This window comes from Pyrgilauda ruficollis, unplaced genomic scaffold, assembly GCF_017590135.1.
Source record: "Pyrgilauda ruficollis isolate IOZ18807 unplaced genomic scaffold, ASM1759013v1 scaffold22, whole genome shotgun sequence".
Classification (NCBI taxonomy): Eukaryota; Metazoa; Chordata; class Aves; order Passeriformes; family Passeridae; genus Pyrgilauda; species Pyrgilauda ruficollis.
In genome coordinates this window covers 6428614-6445854 of record NW_024521428.1, presented here as the reverse complement: position 1 = coordinate 6445854, position 17241 = coordinate 6428614, and the positions used below count along the sequence as shown (strand labels likewise).

The following is a 17241-nucleotide window of genomic DNA, read 5'->3' as shown; positions in this document are numbered from 1 at the left end:
AGCAAGTAACCAATGTAGGAACAATGCACATGTTAACCCTGAATACACAGTTTGAAGTGACTCAAGCCCCAGCAAACATTTCTGCCAGAGAAGTCTTCATTCTACCCGTCAGCAAACTTCAGTCCAATGCAGACATTAAAACTGCAGCCTGCTGGTAGATACTGGTATAGGGCAACTGAGCCCTTTGTAGGCCACCTGATCTGTACCCAGGCAAGAACCTGCTAGTCTGATTAAAAGCAAAGCTGCTACTTTGAGAAAGGGTAATGGAAATAGTTTAGGCTTATAAATTGGAATTAGCCTGTAAAGCAATGTGTGGGAAACTTCATTTGCCCCCGATCCCAATGGCTAAAAACAAGTCACTAAACAAGCATTGAGCTAGAAAGAAATCATTTATTTTAAAACAATACAGGTTAATAAATAGATTAATTATCAGAAAACTTAATAAATAGCCTTTTATAATTTACACAAGGCAAATACAACATGCCTATAACTATTTTTTAAAAAGCAAAGAGAGTAAGCTTGACTTGTAAGCCATTAACAAATCTATATATACATTATTTGGAAGCTAATAAAATAAACCATTTTTATGTAATCTGTAGTAACTATATTGCAAGAGCATTGAAGCAACCAAACCTGACATTCTATTTTTGTTGCCAACTACCTTTTCCCTATATCCCATTAGAACTACTTTTTACATTCCAGGGGAAAAAAAAAAAAAAAAAGAAAAAAAAAAAGAAAAAAAAGAGAAAGTTCCACCGTTTAAAAAAAAAAAAAAGACTTAAAAATACCCTTTTTGTGTAATCTTTTCCAGTATTTTCCACTCTATAGAGCAACTGTCTGGGGAGGGATGTGGACATGGAAGGACCCAACACAACCACAAAGAAACCCCAGACTTATTTGCAGCTTTTAGAAAGAAATTTCTTAATCCGTAACATTTCAACACTGCTGTCTGATACACTTGGGAACTAGTAATGATAACTGTTGACAACATTGGTGCCTAACACAGTACACATTAAAAATTTGCATTCTGTAAGCCCACAGATAGCACCAAAGAATTATTACAAAGAAAACAGGTAACAGATAAACATTTCATAATGCTTGATTTAACAGTAAAAGTTCAGCAGTTACACCATCTCAAGACAACCAGGGAATATCTGTAGAATCCTTGATGTTTTATATTTATGAAACAAGAATGTGAGGGGGGGTACAATGTGTAAATTTCCCATCTAAAGCACCCCCTAATTATTAACTCCAAATTTCTTCAAATACAAACCCTGTATTTTTTAAAAGTAAAATGAAAGCTAAACCTCACTTTCTAGTGTGTCAACAACTTAATCCAGTGTTTCAATTTTTCAGTGCTAGTTACTTCAGAAAAATACATACGTTCGATAAAATCAATATTATTAATAGGAAGCCTCACTTGTCAAACTGTGATATGTCAAGTTCTTATTAATGTTAGTTGCAGCTCACTAATAAATAGGCTCTATTTACACATACAGAGTCCTGGAAAGTCAATACAGCAGATAACTTGTTTAGATATTTTTCTTTTTTTTTACAGAAGTGCTTGAAGTGTAACAAATGTGGTTTTTTTGGTTGTATCAAAAAGGTTTCTATTCTCCTACTGAACATTTGAGGGATTTTTGTGTTTGACACCTAATAGAGATCGTGACTGACAAATGCAAATCCTCCATACACTGAAGGGATAATGATCAAAGAGCTATCCTCAAGTGAGTACCAAGTAAATATGTTTGACAAGTATAACAGAAGTCAGACATACGGAGTGAAATGCCTTTCCTGTGGATTTGGACGTAATTCAAATGCATTCCACCACTGTAATGAATCCACTTTTTCTATGTGTAGCCTCTCCCACTTCCACTTTGGAATCAGAACTGAAGTCATCTGGCTTGCAGCTATCAATGCATTTAACACAATGACAATGTGAAAAGGGCAGACCCATGAGGGAAGCCAGAGCTCAGGAGACAACTATGCACATTTGCTCCCTGAGATGATGGAACTCGGATATCTGTCTTATTCAAAGTGCTTACTTGTCAAAGGGATGGAAAAAAAAAGAGGGAACAGTTAAAATTCAACTTCAACAGTGCCTCCTTTTAAATCAGAAAAGCAATGGGACTAAAAAAGGTAGGACACCTGGAAAGAGGAGGGCGTGGGATGGAGGGGGAAAGAATCATATCAACAGTGACAACAGAAAATGCTAATACATTTCTAAAGTTAGAACTGAACCAGATCCAGGTACAGCAGAACTTGAAAGAACACTGCTACACATTGAACAAAGTAGCAAAAATAAAGCTTTCAGTTATTTAGCATTCAAGAAGTAAAAGGCTGCAGATAAAAATGATGTGCAAGGCCACGAGAATTTCTTTCACCTTATGTGCTGGCTTTTGGCGTCTTTGTTTAAACATCAGGATTAATTAGACATTTCTAAAAAGCTCATCAGAGATGAGGAGCAGCTGGGGAGAAGAGAAGAAAACTGTGCTGATATTTATCAGTGTTTACAATGGTCAGAGGACCACAGAACACGGTTGCTACCTTATTCTTCCTCTGCATAGTGAGCACTTACCAAGTAAACTTTGTGTGGTGCAGAAAATGTCAAGGTTTAGACAGGGCAATCAAGTTATTCTGAATCTAACATTTACTAATAATTTGCATATGCATCTAACATACTAGGACAGGCACTTTATAAATAATTAAGAATTAACTTTAAGACCAACCAAGACAAACAAATATGGCCAAAGAAGGAGTAAGTTGAGAGCACAATAATTTCCATTCTGACCTACAGATTTTCAGAGAAGCCTTCAGAGATTAAAGGCTAATAGAAAACCAACATACAATTAATGAACTCTGAAGCTGAATGTTGAAAAGACAACTTGACTGCTTCAGAAAACAGGTAACATTGTTTTAAAAAGTAGGTTAGTACAGGTCTCGTAACCTATGTGCAATTCCAGGTTCAATCAAAAAAAAAAAAAAGGGGAACTAATGACAAAATATGAATGTTTGCTGAGAAACAAGATACCATCTTCCAATCAATAATGGACAGAGGCTAGTTTAACCAGATTTCATAGCCCAATTGCCTTCATCTACAATTCTCAGACTTTCTAAAAACCTTGCACAATATTTGAAAATCCATGAAGATGGTATTTTCTCTGCTGGAGCTACTCTATTTCATTAAGTTACCCAGTTACTGTGTGTTGGCCTGTAACAATGCACACTTCTGCCAACTCAGAGCCATTCCCTGCAATATGGAGTTTTAAAACAACCTTACAAATAACATAGTAGGGCTCTTACTCCCTCAGAGCAGTCCCTTCAGAACACTAAATCTTTTGGGTTCACTTTTGCAATTATTGCTGCCATTCGTAGGGATTACAGCATTCATTTTAAATGAAGATGAAGGCTGAGTTTTAAGGAAACCTCAATTCAGGTCAACAATAAGCATCACAAGAGCAGACAGTATTACTCCCCACTAATCAACATCCATGGTCTGTCAGGCAGCTACAAAGTTACATTCATGATTTCTTAATAAAATGTTGTGAATTTTCTCAAATACTCTCTTGTAATCACATTGGGATTTTCTGTTTTCTCGGGAGATGTTCTGATCTAGAGATATTGAGTTCCACTGCACTCTTCCATTTCTGTACTTAGATGGAAACAAACATTCATTGCTTTTCAAGCTTTCAACTTTTTAACCCATGATGCTTTTGCTACCAAATATAAGTAAAACATGAAATTAACTGTTTCATTCTTTAACATGTCAATATTCTCTAAATGGTTTGAACTGAGCTGTTCAGTCATCCTCATCGTAGCTTAAGCTGTCTGTACAACTTGTCAAATTACAACTGAAGTGTTCACACAAGTCTATGAATTACTGATCTGAATGTATGTCCCTGTCAGTTACCTAAAACCCAGCTCTCTGAATGCTTTTGTTTTTTCAGTCTTTAACCTCCTTCTCCCATGTTACAAGAACATCAGACCATCTTTTTTGAGCTATGAGAGCCATGCTCTTCTGTCTTAAATTTCTTTCTTTTTGTGGTCCCTATTCATTAGCTGTTTCACAAAATTATGTCCTGCATTTAGTCACTAAACTAAATAAAAGTATGCTGGACTGATTACAACACTCCTCTTCCCATTAGGACTGTGAGTTTTTCAGAAGCTGTCAAGGCATCCAGGGGTTTCAGTTCAGGTTTGTAAATTCCTCCAAAAACATATGGTCCTTCTGGATGCTTTATGTGTTCAGAATTTGAATATAGTCCAATACTGTAGACAGTGAAATTGAATTATTAAACTGGTATAGGCCATCTGAAACAAATACATTCAAAATTATGCAGTATTTTTTGATTGCAAAGGCACTGAAACAATTCTGAGCTGCTTACAAATAAGCCACCATGTAGGCAGTGAGCCTGTGCATAATTTCCACATCCTTCACAGTCTTTCTACCTGCTCCCAATATTAAACTCTCAGATGAATGCAGTATGTCTTAATGTATGTAAGTTACAAAGAAAAATGCATACCTGGACACTACCATGAGCTGATAAGCAATTAGTGAGAAATATTTAAGGATCCACTGCTCTGTATAGAGAACTCAATTTAAAAGTCCCGTGTCTTCACTGCATGGCAGACAAAGCTGCCATGACAGTCACTAAAAAGAACAAATCTACAGTCCATGATCCAACCAACATTTGTCTGAGAATTCACAGCCTTGACAGTGAAGACATTGCTATACTGAGATTCACAAACCGTTCCACTTACTTTTCCCCCCCTTATTTAAAGGTATACATCACTTATGATGAAAGGTATCAGATTGAGTGCATTAGAAACTGATGTCCTCTGCCCACAGAAATGGTACCTCAGAAGTCACAATACAAGCTTTCACACAGGTCTGTCAGAATATTCACAGAGCTTTTCTGATGGACTACCTTTTACAGTGAGGAAATACATCAGTCTCTATGCTGACTCAATTAGTAGTTCCAATTAAGGTAATTTATTGTGTTGATTGGGTTACATGGACAGCTGTACCTTTGAAACTGGATGGAGGTCTCCAGTTCATTTCACACAGGCCACCAAATTGTCAGAGGGTAGTTACCAACCTGAATCCTATTTGAAATAGTGACCTAGAAATGAACAGCTCTGCATCCTTCCCTGAGCCATCCAGTTTCCCCTCAAAAATATTTTAATCTGTCTTCATGTTAGGTTTGTTTAAATCTCCAATATTGAAGTTGAATTCTTTGAAGACTTGTATAAGAACAATTCCAATAGACACTGTGGTGAATCCACAAGCCATGCCCAAAAAATCTACGACTCCTACATTACTCCATTCCCTGAAAAGGATGGCTGAAGCCAGCAGGACTAGGGTGGTAAACACAACATAGTAGATGGCACCAAACACAGAGGAGTCAAAACACTCCAGTGCCTTATTGATGTATCTGAACTGAATGATAATGCTACATCCTAATACTGCCAGAAGTACCAGACAGAGGTACAGAGCCCTTTGACTTGATGGGTTATTGTGAAAGATATCTTGAGCAGCCAGCCCAATGCCTTTTGTGCTGGGAACAGTGAAACTGCCCAACAGAGAGCAAATACTGATGTAAACCATAATATTAGTAGGTCCATGAGCTGGAGCTATCCAGAAGATAAGCAGGAGAAGCATTAGCAGCACTATGCAGAGATAACCCACGAAAACTGGAAAACAAAAAGAAAACAAGAAAATATCAACGTAAGAATTCTTGGTCTTCTAAAGATTTTAGCAGGCAAATCATGTCCTAACAGTGACTTTCAGGTATACATCACAATTAAGATTTGCTATTGAAGATAGACCCAAATTAATGAGCTTCCAGAAATGCTGGCATCAACAACTGATGATGATGTCATGTTCTTGGGGAAAACCAAAAAAAAACACGTAGAAAATTACACACTGTGGCACATTTGAAATGGATTTCATATGGCTTTTTAAAATTTTATTCTCTTTTCCACTAGGACTATACTCCTTAAAGTCTCCTGTGACAGACAGAAGGATAATACCTCATTCATACACAGTTCATTAAGGCACAGTGTGTGGATCCAGCAAAGAGCTTAAACATAAAGCTAGATCCCCCTAAGGTGAGAACATGAGTAGGGACAGTCAGAGCCAACATGAGGCCATATTATTTACATTATACAATCAGTACACATACAATATTAGTGAAAAAGATTTCATGCTTTAGAGTTTTTAAAAAAATACATAGCCAATGCACTTTTTTTTCAGATTTAAATGGTAAACTGAGACCAAGGTGTTTGTTTTCTTTTCATTGTTTGCAGACTTTTTGCATAGCTGATGTTATTAGGTTTGAGTTTCTCTCACTTCAAGCAAATACAAGAAAAACAATAGTTGGCAGTTTAGCGCTTAAGCAAGAGAAATAAAAATGGGCCTGGAACATATTAGTACCAGTATGTGTCTTCCAGCAGCTGGTGAGAAAGAACAGGCATTTCAGCGTATGTCTCAACAGCCTATTTCTACATACCTTTATTGTGCAAATAAATCTGGGAACATAACTGGTATTTAGTATAAACTTTTAATTAAAAAACCATGGCGAAATAAAGGAGAGAAGAAAGACGGTATTTTTTTGTTTTGTATAAAACAACTTAAATTGAGGTCCTAGATTTATACTTTTCATCTCTAAATAGCAAGATACAGTCTTTCATAATGCTATAAAATTACAAGTTCAACTGGCCATTGTTCTGATCCTGCTGTTCAGGATAATGTTTTCAAAAGTATGCATGTTTTCCTTTCTGCACACTTGTCCCAGTAAGTATGACAAGTTCTAAGAGCACGGCACAGTTTTCTTACACAAAACCTGTACTGATTTGCCTGTCACATCATGATTTCTTCATAAGTCAATTTCTCTACCTGGTAGAAGTGGTAAGCCTCTTCCTTAAGAGTGCTCCTGCTCAACGCCAGAAAATCATTATGAATTAATGAAAAAACAAACTACCTGGATTTGTAAGCTTCTCTTCAAGCTCAGCCTGAGTCGTGACACTCTCAGACTTTGGGGAATGGATAATGAGAACAACAGACCCAGCACAGCTCAGCAAACATCCCAGCTTGCCAAGAATGTTCAGTTTCTCTTTCAGTAGGTAAGAAGCTAAGATAGACCTTTGAAAAGAGGAAGAAAAACAGAAGTTTGACTACATCCTGTTAATAATGTTCTAACAGTGCTGTGCCATACGAATTTCCCTTTCAAAGGAATACTATCAAATGCAGATGAATTCTCAAAATGTATTTCTGACTTATCTGAGGAAAGATTCATCCATTTGCAGTTTTACTCCATCCTTGACATCTCACCTTAGGAAAAAACCCCAAAAAACACAACAAAACAAGACACAAACCCCAACAAAAGTTCTAGCCACAACACCCCAAAAAACAAAATGACATCACCCCCTCACCCATCCCCCCAAACAACCGAAACCCCCCAAACCAGACACTGATCCCTGAGGCAGACATCTACCCATTACGAATTTGGTGAGCTGTCACAAAGCCCCATTTTATGCTAAGCAGTCATGAGATATAAGTGACCTTTGGTTTCAAAGATCCCAGGGCTGGGCTCAGACATGTAGCCGACCAAAGTGAGCAAAAATATGTGGCCTAGGATAAAATAATAGGTGGTACTTAGAGCACCATCAGTGTGCTTCATAGTGATAGAACTAAAGAAAGACATAAAGCAATGCCATCTACACTCTGAAGCAGATGCAGTCACAATACAGAAGGCAATAGAAAAATCTCAAGGCAATGCAGAGCTTTGTTTTCAAAGAGTTGTGCTTTCTCACTGCAGTAGTTCCACAACTGTAGCTCATCTATTCACAAAACATTAGTTACATATTAACTCCTTAAACTCACTGCCTTTTCTGTGTCTCCCACAAACATAACCTCTAAGAAGCTGGGGGTATGCATGTGTAAGGAACTCCCTTGAGTTTTCCTCCTTGGAAAGAGGCCAGATCCAATGAAATGAAATCAGCATCAATAAACACACGTGGGCTACAGATAGCTAGGTAGAGAAAGACTGTGAGACAAAAGGAAAGATCTACATAGTAAGGGAACTGTGAACAAGAGAATAGGCAGAGAAGTCCAGAAAACCACAGAAAAGGGAGAAAAAAAAATGTTTGTCTGTTCCAAATCATCATAAGAGCTAAAAAGCAGAAGATACTCAGGAAAACCCTTCTTCACCACTACCTTCCCCCAGCCATGCTTTCCTGGGGAAAACAGGAATAGGTGACATTATAACACATTATGAACAGCCATAAGCCTCACATTTCTCAGTGGACCTCCAGTGAGCATGACTCCATCTGACATTTTATGAAGTAGTAATGACATCCAGATAAGAACAAGAAAAGCAAACTCTTACCCAAATGGAACGCCAAGAGCTCCCAAGGGTGTCACTAGCACAGTTGGGACTGCAGTGTAGGCCAAGAAATTCCCTATTTGACCCAGTGCCACTGTCAAGAGAACCAGAAATAAGCCTTTAAACCCCTCTGTAAAAATAAGTAATCAAAACTTGCCCAATACTGTTTGGGAAAGATTGACCTAACTGGAAAACAGATGTTACAATTTGCTTAGTTCTGTTTATTTTGCATGTAAACAAAATGGCTGGAAATTTTCTATAATTTTGTATTTATTAACACAGGGTTTATATTTGCCACACAAGAGTATCCAAGTGAGCACAATAAATCATCTCATTTATAACTTCTCTTAGTTAAATATAAATAAGACTATAAATTAGAAACACTTATGGATTATAATCTCAGTATTACACTCAAATATTTGTATCAGGAGGGGTAAAAGTATATATAATCCATGGTTTCATCTTTAGAATGTGCATTCACATAAAACAAATGTATTTGATTACAGTTCCTAACAGCAGTGTTAGTTTTTTGGGGGGAAATCAAGACAGTGCTAAGGAATCTACCACTGAAACGCAAAGCACGTGCATAAGGGCTCTTCAATATACTACATCAACTTTTCCTAACACTACGTAACATCCAAAGTCATTCCTGACAACTGTAAAAAGAACATGCTTGACAAGACATAGTAACAGCCTCAACCTTATTTTTCTTTCCTCCAGTAAAAGCAAATTCCAAGATATACCATAGTATTGCACATCACAGCTGTGATAACAGTTCATGTGTTCAAGTTTTCAGTTAAAAAATAAAAGCTGCATGGTTTTGCAAGTGCTGGCAAGTTTATAATAGGTCAACATACTTGCATAGTTACAGGGTCTGTGGTAACTGGCAAGAAGCTTGAGATTGAGCACAAATTACATACAGCTCCAATTTCCAGTTGCTGTTAAAAGCCATTATCATCATTTAAAAACATTTCAAGAATCCAAGATGTCTTTATGCTCAGGCTGGCACTGCCCTGAACTATCAAATATCATTACTATCATCCAATTTTTTACATCTGCAAAGCACTCTGCAAACATTAATTAATTTACCAATTTAGCTCACATTATCAGTGGAGCTGAAGACCTGTGTAACCTACAGGAAATACAAAGGAGACAAACAAATATGCAAAACTGCAGAGTGTGAAAAAATTATACTAACTAAATTCACTGAGGCTTCCTCTATGTGCAGGAGTGAAACAGAGAAATTGATGAGCAGCATTTCCAAGGCACAAGAAACATGGTGGTCTCCCTGTCCCTGGGAACAGAGTAACTCAGTTATCAGCCTCAGGCTGTTTGGAGGTCTGTGTAGCAGCTCTGGCATTATCTTCAAGGCATCTGAAGGCATTGGGGCAGATCTTGGATGGAGAATGGTGTACAGCTGGCACTCTGCACTTCTGCAGGTTACATACATTTCCAAATGACTCGGACAAAAGGTTGCTATTTTCGGAGGCCAGGTGTCTTAACTTTCTGTTGGAAGAACTCTTAACAGATGGCACCAACATCAGTCCATAAAGTAGATCTCTGAAGCTTCAGTCAAATGGAACATATTGTAATGCAACTGAACTTACTGGAGATTTTCCATATCATCATGTAGTAGTAACCAGTAGTAGTAACAGTCCTTTACCATCACAAATGACAGACCAGGACTAGTTAACACCAATTACAAAAAAGAATCTCAGTGATTGTTACCATCTACCTGACATTGAGAATATTTGCTGCCAACCTATCCAGTCCTCTCTGAACAGAAATTCCTCATCAGATACATCAGTGCTGTAAGTCAAGACATGACTTCAGTTCTTGAAGGCTTTAATATGATAAACAAGTACCAGTACCCTCAAAGTTACTGCAACACAAAACCTAATGTACACTGACATGTCACCATTAGCAAGGAGACCAGGAGTAGACCTGTACAGCAAAAGATATCTATTCTAGAGGGGGGGTTATATTCTAGATATCTATTCCAGGGGGCTTAATTCGGACAAACTTCAGCTTGCTCCCACTAACTTAAAGTCTATTTGCAGCTCACATGCATCAAGTACATTGAGTATGTTGCTAGAATTCATCTTCCAACCTAGTTTCATTTTTAAGATCAGGTCAGGAGCCCCAGCTCTGCTATGAAATGTGAAATACAGCCAAATCTGCGGTGACAAACAGGAGATGCACTTCACAAGTGTACTCTCCATCTGTAATACAACACTAATGCAAATGTTTTCACTGTAAGAACCAGCCACATCTCTGCTGCTATCAAAACCTGCACTGAAACTAATTAATTAGCCAATTAATTAGTTTAATGCTCATTGAAATACCTGTACACATGCTGCAATCACTCTTTTGACTAGAGTAAGGAAAAGTCTCTTAGCAGAATATGCAGCCCTTCCTTTGAAGTCTTCAGTAATCCAGTGGATCCCAGGGCCCCCAAATGGTTAGGCAACATTATGCTGAGTCAGCATGCCAACACAGAAACACTTAATTCACCATGTGAACAAATACCATGAGAACAAGTTGATAGAATTTATGTGGTTTTTGTTAGTCATCCAAACTCCAAATTCTCTGCTTGAGAAAATGATGTCAGCCATTATCATTTCACCCAGATAACTGGGGGTACTGCTAATTCCACAAGAAACACCTTTCCCCACACAGCACCTTTCTCTCCATCCCATAGGTGCCTACCCAGCTCTTGCTATTGCTGTTTGTGGCTGTGCTGCCATTCTGAGTCTGTAATATCCACAAGCAACTCTTCTTGCCCAGTTCCTCAGTAAAGCTACTGAGGTTTTGTTTTGAAATACCTGCATCTAGTTACTGGAAAAACGCCAACTGATACCATTCCCTTCAGCTGTTTTGCCTTCATTCAATTCAGTCAGCTCTTTTAAGCATGAAATTGTTTTCTCTGATTCACCAAGATAAGTTCTGGAATAAAACCTCCCTTTTTTAACTCCTTCTGCTTACAGATTACAGATGGGAGCCTCAGGAGTGATAAGCAGTGACTGATGCACAGATTTACTTTTACTTAGGCAGTAGTGATCCTGTCAGGGGAGGAAGCTGTCAAAGAACTACTGAAACTCGGGTTAAACCAGCTGAGGACTTTTCTTCTGAAGCTCTGTTGGCTTCTACACTTGCTGTAAACTTTGTCCTTCAATGGGATCTATTGGTTTTCATTTCTTTTGCATAGCTTTAAGACAACAAAACCAAAAATCAGAGACTTACCTTGCTGCCACAATACCAGGGGCACAACTGGACTCATATACTTCTCAGAAACAGCATCAGAACTTTCCAAATAATTCACAAAAGGCTGGATTAGAATCTAAAAGTGGGATATGATTCTAAGCTTGTGGGTAGAAGTAGGGCTCATGTAAGAGGAGAAAGCTAGTTGCTCACCATGCTCCAGATTCACATCAGAGAATGAACTTGGTGTGAGCAGTGTTACAAAGATATTAAAGGTAAAATTACACTGATCTCATATCAGCACCAGAGAAGGCTTTGCATTAATCTTGCAGATTAAAAGCAAAACTGAAACTGTATCTGTTGAACAAGAAACCAAAAGAATTTTGTTTTGTTTTGTTTTTCTTTTTAATTGAGGCTGGTTAAATGCTTTCTGATCTAAAACATAACATGTGCTCAATGAGCCCTTTTGTGCACAACAACAATTTTTAATTCAGCTTTGACTTTTATTAAAAACTGAGCTGGCCAGTGCAATACAGAGACACAAACCATGCAGGAACCCAGAGGCAGAGCAGTGTGTGGCTGCCAAGGGCTGCAAGTACCAAATGGTTTGGAAATGTGGAAAGATGTCTGACTCATGTTTGTCCCAGCTCTTTGCCTCTGCAAACACCACCAGGCATGGTAGCCATGGTAAGAGTTTACTAAAAGTGGAATATTTCTAGGGATGGAAATTTCATGACAAGGAAGTGTGAGATTAAAGACCCAGACCTCCTGATGTCTCCTATTACTACCTAAGCAAAGCTCTCCTAAAAAAAACCCAAAACTTTTAAAGATACTTACTTGCAATAGTGCCCGACCACCATACTATATCAGTTAAGTATGAAGTACCTGGAAGTACAGGAAAATGTATTAGAAAAATATGAAATCACAATATTGGAACTATGAAACAACAGTCTCAGTTATTAAAGACCTTAATCTTAAATCTACTTTTCAAGGCAAATGAATCTGAGATTAAAAAACAAAACAAAACAACAAAAAAAACCCCCCCCCCCCAAAAAAAAAAAAAGAAAAAAAAGAGAGCAGTTTTGGATTTGGCTTATGTTTCCAAGTAAGACCTTCTTAAGACAATGTTTTAGTCAGAAGTTCTGGTTTCCAGTTTGAAGTGGCACCTATGTGACACTAATGCAGTATTGTGTAGAAAGCATCCAAAATGTCACCAAATGCTTCTGAGGGTGACATTTAAACATACAAATTAGAACCACTTCTAGGAGAACTGTAAACCCATGGAAACAGAACATGAATTGGCTCAGTTAGTTTTCTAATACAGCCTCAGTGAAATTGTATTGGAAAAATTGCAGGTGAGAAATTATTTCGGCAGTTTTGGCCTGCAGGTTTGGCAGGACCATGGTGTTGCCCCATCCTCCTCCATTTAAGCATTGGAAAGGACTACAACTGAAGCCTCTGAATTCCTAATGTAGTTCACTGTTTCAGTGAGGAATAAAATCTCTGCATTGTCCTTAGTGCCTCCCGAACTGGAGGGTGATTATTTTCACTGTCAGATTATAACCTCTTGCCTTGGGATGTGCCCAGGTGGAGCCTGTGCACCACAGAAGTTCTGCTTCTGTACAACATCAAGGCTCATGACCACCTCCTAAACTAAAGCACGGCCTTCTCTGAGCACAGCCTTGGCATTGTCATGCTCTTAAGTTTTGCTCCTCTTTCTAGCAATACAGCTCTGCATTCATTTGGGAAGATGCCCTCTTAAAAGCTGCTGGAGTAGTAGGCAATATTGTACCTACTCTGAAATCCCAAATGGAAGAAAAAACCAGCTATCACTAACTCTGGAGACATATAAAGTATTAAGCACTTGGAAATCACACTATACAATTGAAAAGAGATGAAATATGACTAATGAAAATGGCCAGCTTTAGAGTGGGCGTAGTAATTTTTTAGACTTTTGTTATTGAATAGAAAATAAAAACACTGTTGCGGGCAGAAATTATAGAAAATATTGACTCAAGTAAGGTAACTTTGCAAAATATTTGTCACCCACTGCTGTTTCTAACAAGACAAGGATTGCTAATGACATCAATACTGTATTATTGATTCAAGAGAGAAGACAGAAGAGACTTGAAGTGCCTCCTTGTTAATTATACAACACCTGCTGAAGACAATGGAAAGAAGACATCATTTGACACTGGCCATCTCAGACTCACAGCTCCAACTGCTAGATTTAAGGCAGATCCCTACTGCTTCATACCATGAAATAGAGAGAAACTTGGGGTATTTTCCTGGGTGTGTCCCCACTGAGCATGCCAATAGAAAGAACTACAACATGCTCAGCAAGATGCACAAACACCAGTACTATCTTCAAAACAGGAAGTTTTACAGCTGCTAGCACTGAGAAAACAGGAACATGCTCATCACTCAACCCTGTGCTCCACTGAAAGCTCTTCAGGAGTAAGTGCACTCTAAATGGAAACTTCCTCCTGCTGCCTTAGCATGCAAAACTATTTTTCTCTTGTGTTTTCTCATTGTTTCCCTTACAAAAAAAAAAAAAAAAGGTTTGTATTTATGATGCAAACATGATCTCTCTGTGGACAATCAAAATGGGTTACAGCAATCTTGGAGGGAAAGGGAGACTATGCTTGCAAAACAGAAGTTTGTCTGATGCCTTCAGATGTAAGGTCATTGCAGAAAAAGCAAAAAAAAACCTTTTTAGATCAGGCTGCCAGGTTGTAGTAACATAGTTCCAAGCTTGCTTTGCTCCACTGCATTCATCCTGAACATGCTAGATGCAGCAGGAAATGGAAATGCAAATACAAATATATATATATATATTTGTATGTGTACATATATGTACATATTTACATACATGCAATGCATACAGAGAAAATACCTCATCCTGGAACTAAAAAAAATTTTTCATAAAGAAGAGTTCCTAGAACTTATGGACACATGCTCCAACACAGACACTATCACCTACCAAAGCCAAAAATGGCTTTTGACCACAGTAATACAATTCAAAGGCATGATGCAACCTGAGTTCACAGTCTTCCCCTTACATAAAAGCAGGATACTAAAAACAAATAAATAAATGTTTTAAAATTGCATTTTCCTATGTTCAAAGCATGAAGATGCAACTAGCAAATACTGTTCAGGTGCATGCTTTGGGGAGCTCAAATTTCAAAATAAAATTCAAAAGATCTTCACACTTGTGAATTTACAGCTTTGTTCTGGCTAAACTGTCTAGACAGCACAGTCGGTTCCTGAATATGTTCATCTCAGGAAATAATAATGAGGCGTGGGATTTCAATATGAAAAATACAAGAAATAAAATGTTTTATGTTACTGATCTGTCTTTTCTCAAAAAGTGGAAACCACCACATGACTGATACAACTTGCATGCATCTGTGGAAGTACCGGAATAAACAAGCAACAAGACGTGCTGATGCTGTTCATGGCAAGAAACTATCTAAGCCACAGAAACTGCTGGTAAAGTCCCACAAGTTCGTGAAGAAGAAGAACCTGTGCGTGGAGAGGAGCGCAGACAACACTCAAGTCCCCAGCGCAGTTACAGGGTGCCAGGGCAGCGCTCTGGCCGTACCCCAGGAGCTGTTGCTGATGCGCAGTTAAACACCGCTCGCTGCTCTCCGCCGCCGGCACATCCTGACTGACCCCGCCTGCCGCCTCCCCGCTCACTTATCGCCTCCCCTGCGCCTCGGTCCACCATGGACCTCTGATGCCCAACACGCTTAAGGTGACAGACTCAAGCCGGCTCCCCGGGCCAGACGCCGGGAAGGTGTCCCGCACACCAGGCGACACGGCCACCCCCCGACACAGGCTCCGACACAGCCCAGGCTGCCCGTCCTCCCTGCCCCGCGGGGCGGGCCGGGTCCCTGTGCAGCCCTGCCGCCTCCTGCCCCCCGCTCGGGGCCGGCGCCGCCGCAGCGCGGGGAAGGGCTGCGGGCGAGGGAGGAGCGGCCCCGCGGGTGGCCGGGCCGCCCCGGGCGGGGGCAGCCGAGGCCCCGCACACCTGGCAGGTTACCGGGGGGTCGCGGGGTGCGGAGGGAGGGAGGCCGGGAAGCGCCGGGAGGGGCGCTCCCACCCGCGGCCACCGCAGCGCCGGGCCCCTACCTCTCCCGCGGGCCCGCACGATCCCCTTCTTCTGCAGGACGAAGGTGGAGCCGTTCACCAGGCTGGAGACCACGGCCACGCTCAAGCCCAGCGACACGGCGGCGGGGCCGGGGCTCTGCGCTGCCCCCTCGCCCGCTGCCGCACCGACCGCCATCCGCATGGCCCCGCCGAGAGCTGCAGGCGCGGCGGCTGCCCGGGCCCAGCGCTCCCGGCAGCGGCTCTGAGGCTCCGGGCGGCAGCGGCGGCAGCCGCGGCTCCTGGCGCGCGTCCCGCGCGGGGACGGCAGCAGGGTGACGTCATGGCCGCGGCGGCTCTGCCCCGGAGCGCGAGCCGCCCCCTGGCGCTGCTCCCGGGGCTCCCGGCGTGCGCAGATCCGGGCAGATGCGGAGACCGGGGGGATGTGGAGAAATGTGCACAGGGATGTGGAAGGAGAGGAGGATGCTAGCAGGGCCAAAGGATGCGGAAAGACAGAGGGATGCGAGGGATATGTTGCGCAGGACGGACGAGTCCCGCCGGGTCAGAGTTTCTGGTGTGGGAGCAGCGCTTCTTTCCAGAGCTCTCGCTTTCCCGCGGGGTTTCTAAAATTCACGGTCGCTTCCCGGTCCGCCCGACAGCGTGGGGTGTTGCGACGGCAGGGCCAGGCGGGGGTCAAGGCTGCCATTACAGCCGGCACCGTGACCTGGAGCTGCCGCTCCATCCCCCCTGCCAGGTCAGTGTGAGGGGCAGAGCCGGACAATCCGCCAGGCACTGTGTGGCTACACGCTGGGAAAGCTTGGCCTCTGCCGGGAGTCACGCACATTGCCCGAAAACTGGGGGATCCGTAATCACCCCTGCCGTAAATTCAATAATCCACTTTTACTTCCAGGAAAAAGTTAACTCTCTTCTAATGGCACAGAGCAAGGTCAGATTCTCACATTTATGCGCCTCCTCTCTCAGCTATCATTCAGCATCTTCCAGGTCCTGGGAGGGCAAGAACAGAAGCCATCCTGCCACTGCAGAGAAGGGCTGGAGATCCCTCTGGCAGCAATACAGCTGGGCCATCACAGGGCCGCTCCTCTTTGAGAGAACTCAGTCTCTCGAAGATGAAGTGCTGAGCTGAAAGTAATCTTCCTTGCTCAGCAAAATATTTAGTAGCAGGTATCTCACTGCAGTTCTTACTATTTCCAGATATATGTTGAAATAAATCAGTCCATAATGGATTCCTGTGGCAACATCCGTCTAAGGAAATGGGCTGTGGTATCTTGGCTTAATATAAAGGAAAGTGGACATTTTTGTAATTTTTAGCAATTGGGCATGGTTCTTCGCACATATTTTGGCATTCTCAGGAAATGATATGAGGTTAGAAAAGAGGCAAACTCCTGGAAATATTTCTCTAGTCTGCATATTTCTTAATTTGCCTACACTACTTGAGGCAGCTGTCCCAGGAAGACACAGGAACACTGATTATTTTTTTAAGGTTTAATGGCAAGATATGTAATGCTTACTGCAGTAGTGCCCGTATTTCACTTAGGTTGCTTCA

At 41.0% G+C, this 17241-nt stretch overlaps 1 protein-coding gene across 2 annotated transcripts; it reads right to left on the bottom strand.

The window, feature by feature from the left end:
* Nucleotides 1–370: 370 nt before the first annotated feature.
* NIPA1 (NIPA magnesium transporter 1) lies at nucleotides 371–15939 on the bottom strand. 2 transcript variants are annotated; one of them, XM_041468512.1, is made up of 6 exons: nucleotides 15723–15745; nucleotides 12426–12473; nucleotides 11631–11727; nucleotides 8391–8481; nucleotides 6984–7144; nucleotides 371–5694 (listed from the first exon to the last, which is right to left on the bottom strand). In XM_041468512.1, exons 3-6 carry the CDS (start codon nucleotides 11665–11667, stop codon nucleotides 5183–5185), a joined length of 801 nt encoding a protein of 266 aa, XP_041324446.1. In that variant the 5' UTR covers nucleotides 11668–11727; nucleotides 12426–12473; nucleotides 15723–15745; the 3' UTR covers nucleotides 371–5182. The 2 variants fall into 2 exon arrangements, with proteins under 2 accessions (XP_041324446.1, XP_041324445.1); XM_041468511.1 differs by lacking the exon at nucleotides 11631–11727 and having other exon boundaries at nucleotides 15723–15939.
* Nucleotides 15940–17241: the final 1302 nt, after the last annotated feature.

Excerpts from the sequence above, each read along its gene's own strand:
- NIPA1 (XM_041468511.1), bottom strand. The coding sequence starts at position 15,882 with ATGCGGATGGCGGTCGGTGCGGCAGCGGGCGAGGGGGCAGCGCAGAGC. Across the intron at positions 8,482-12,425 it reads GTGGTCGGGCACTATTGCAA|TGGCACTGGGTCAAATAGGG; the intron begins GTAAGTATCTTT and ends TTCTCTTGACAG. Across the intron at positions 5,695-6,983 it reads AGAGAAGCTTACAAATCCAG|TTTTCGTGGGTTATCTCTGC; the intron begins GTAGTTTGTTTT and ends TTTGTTTTCCAG.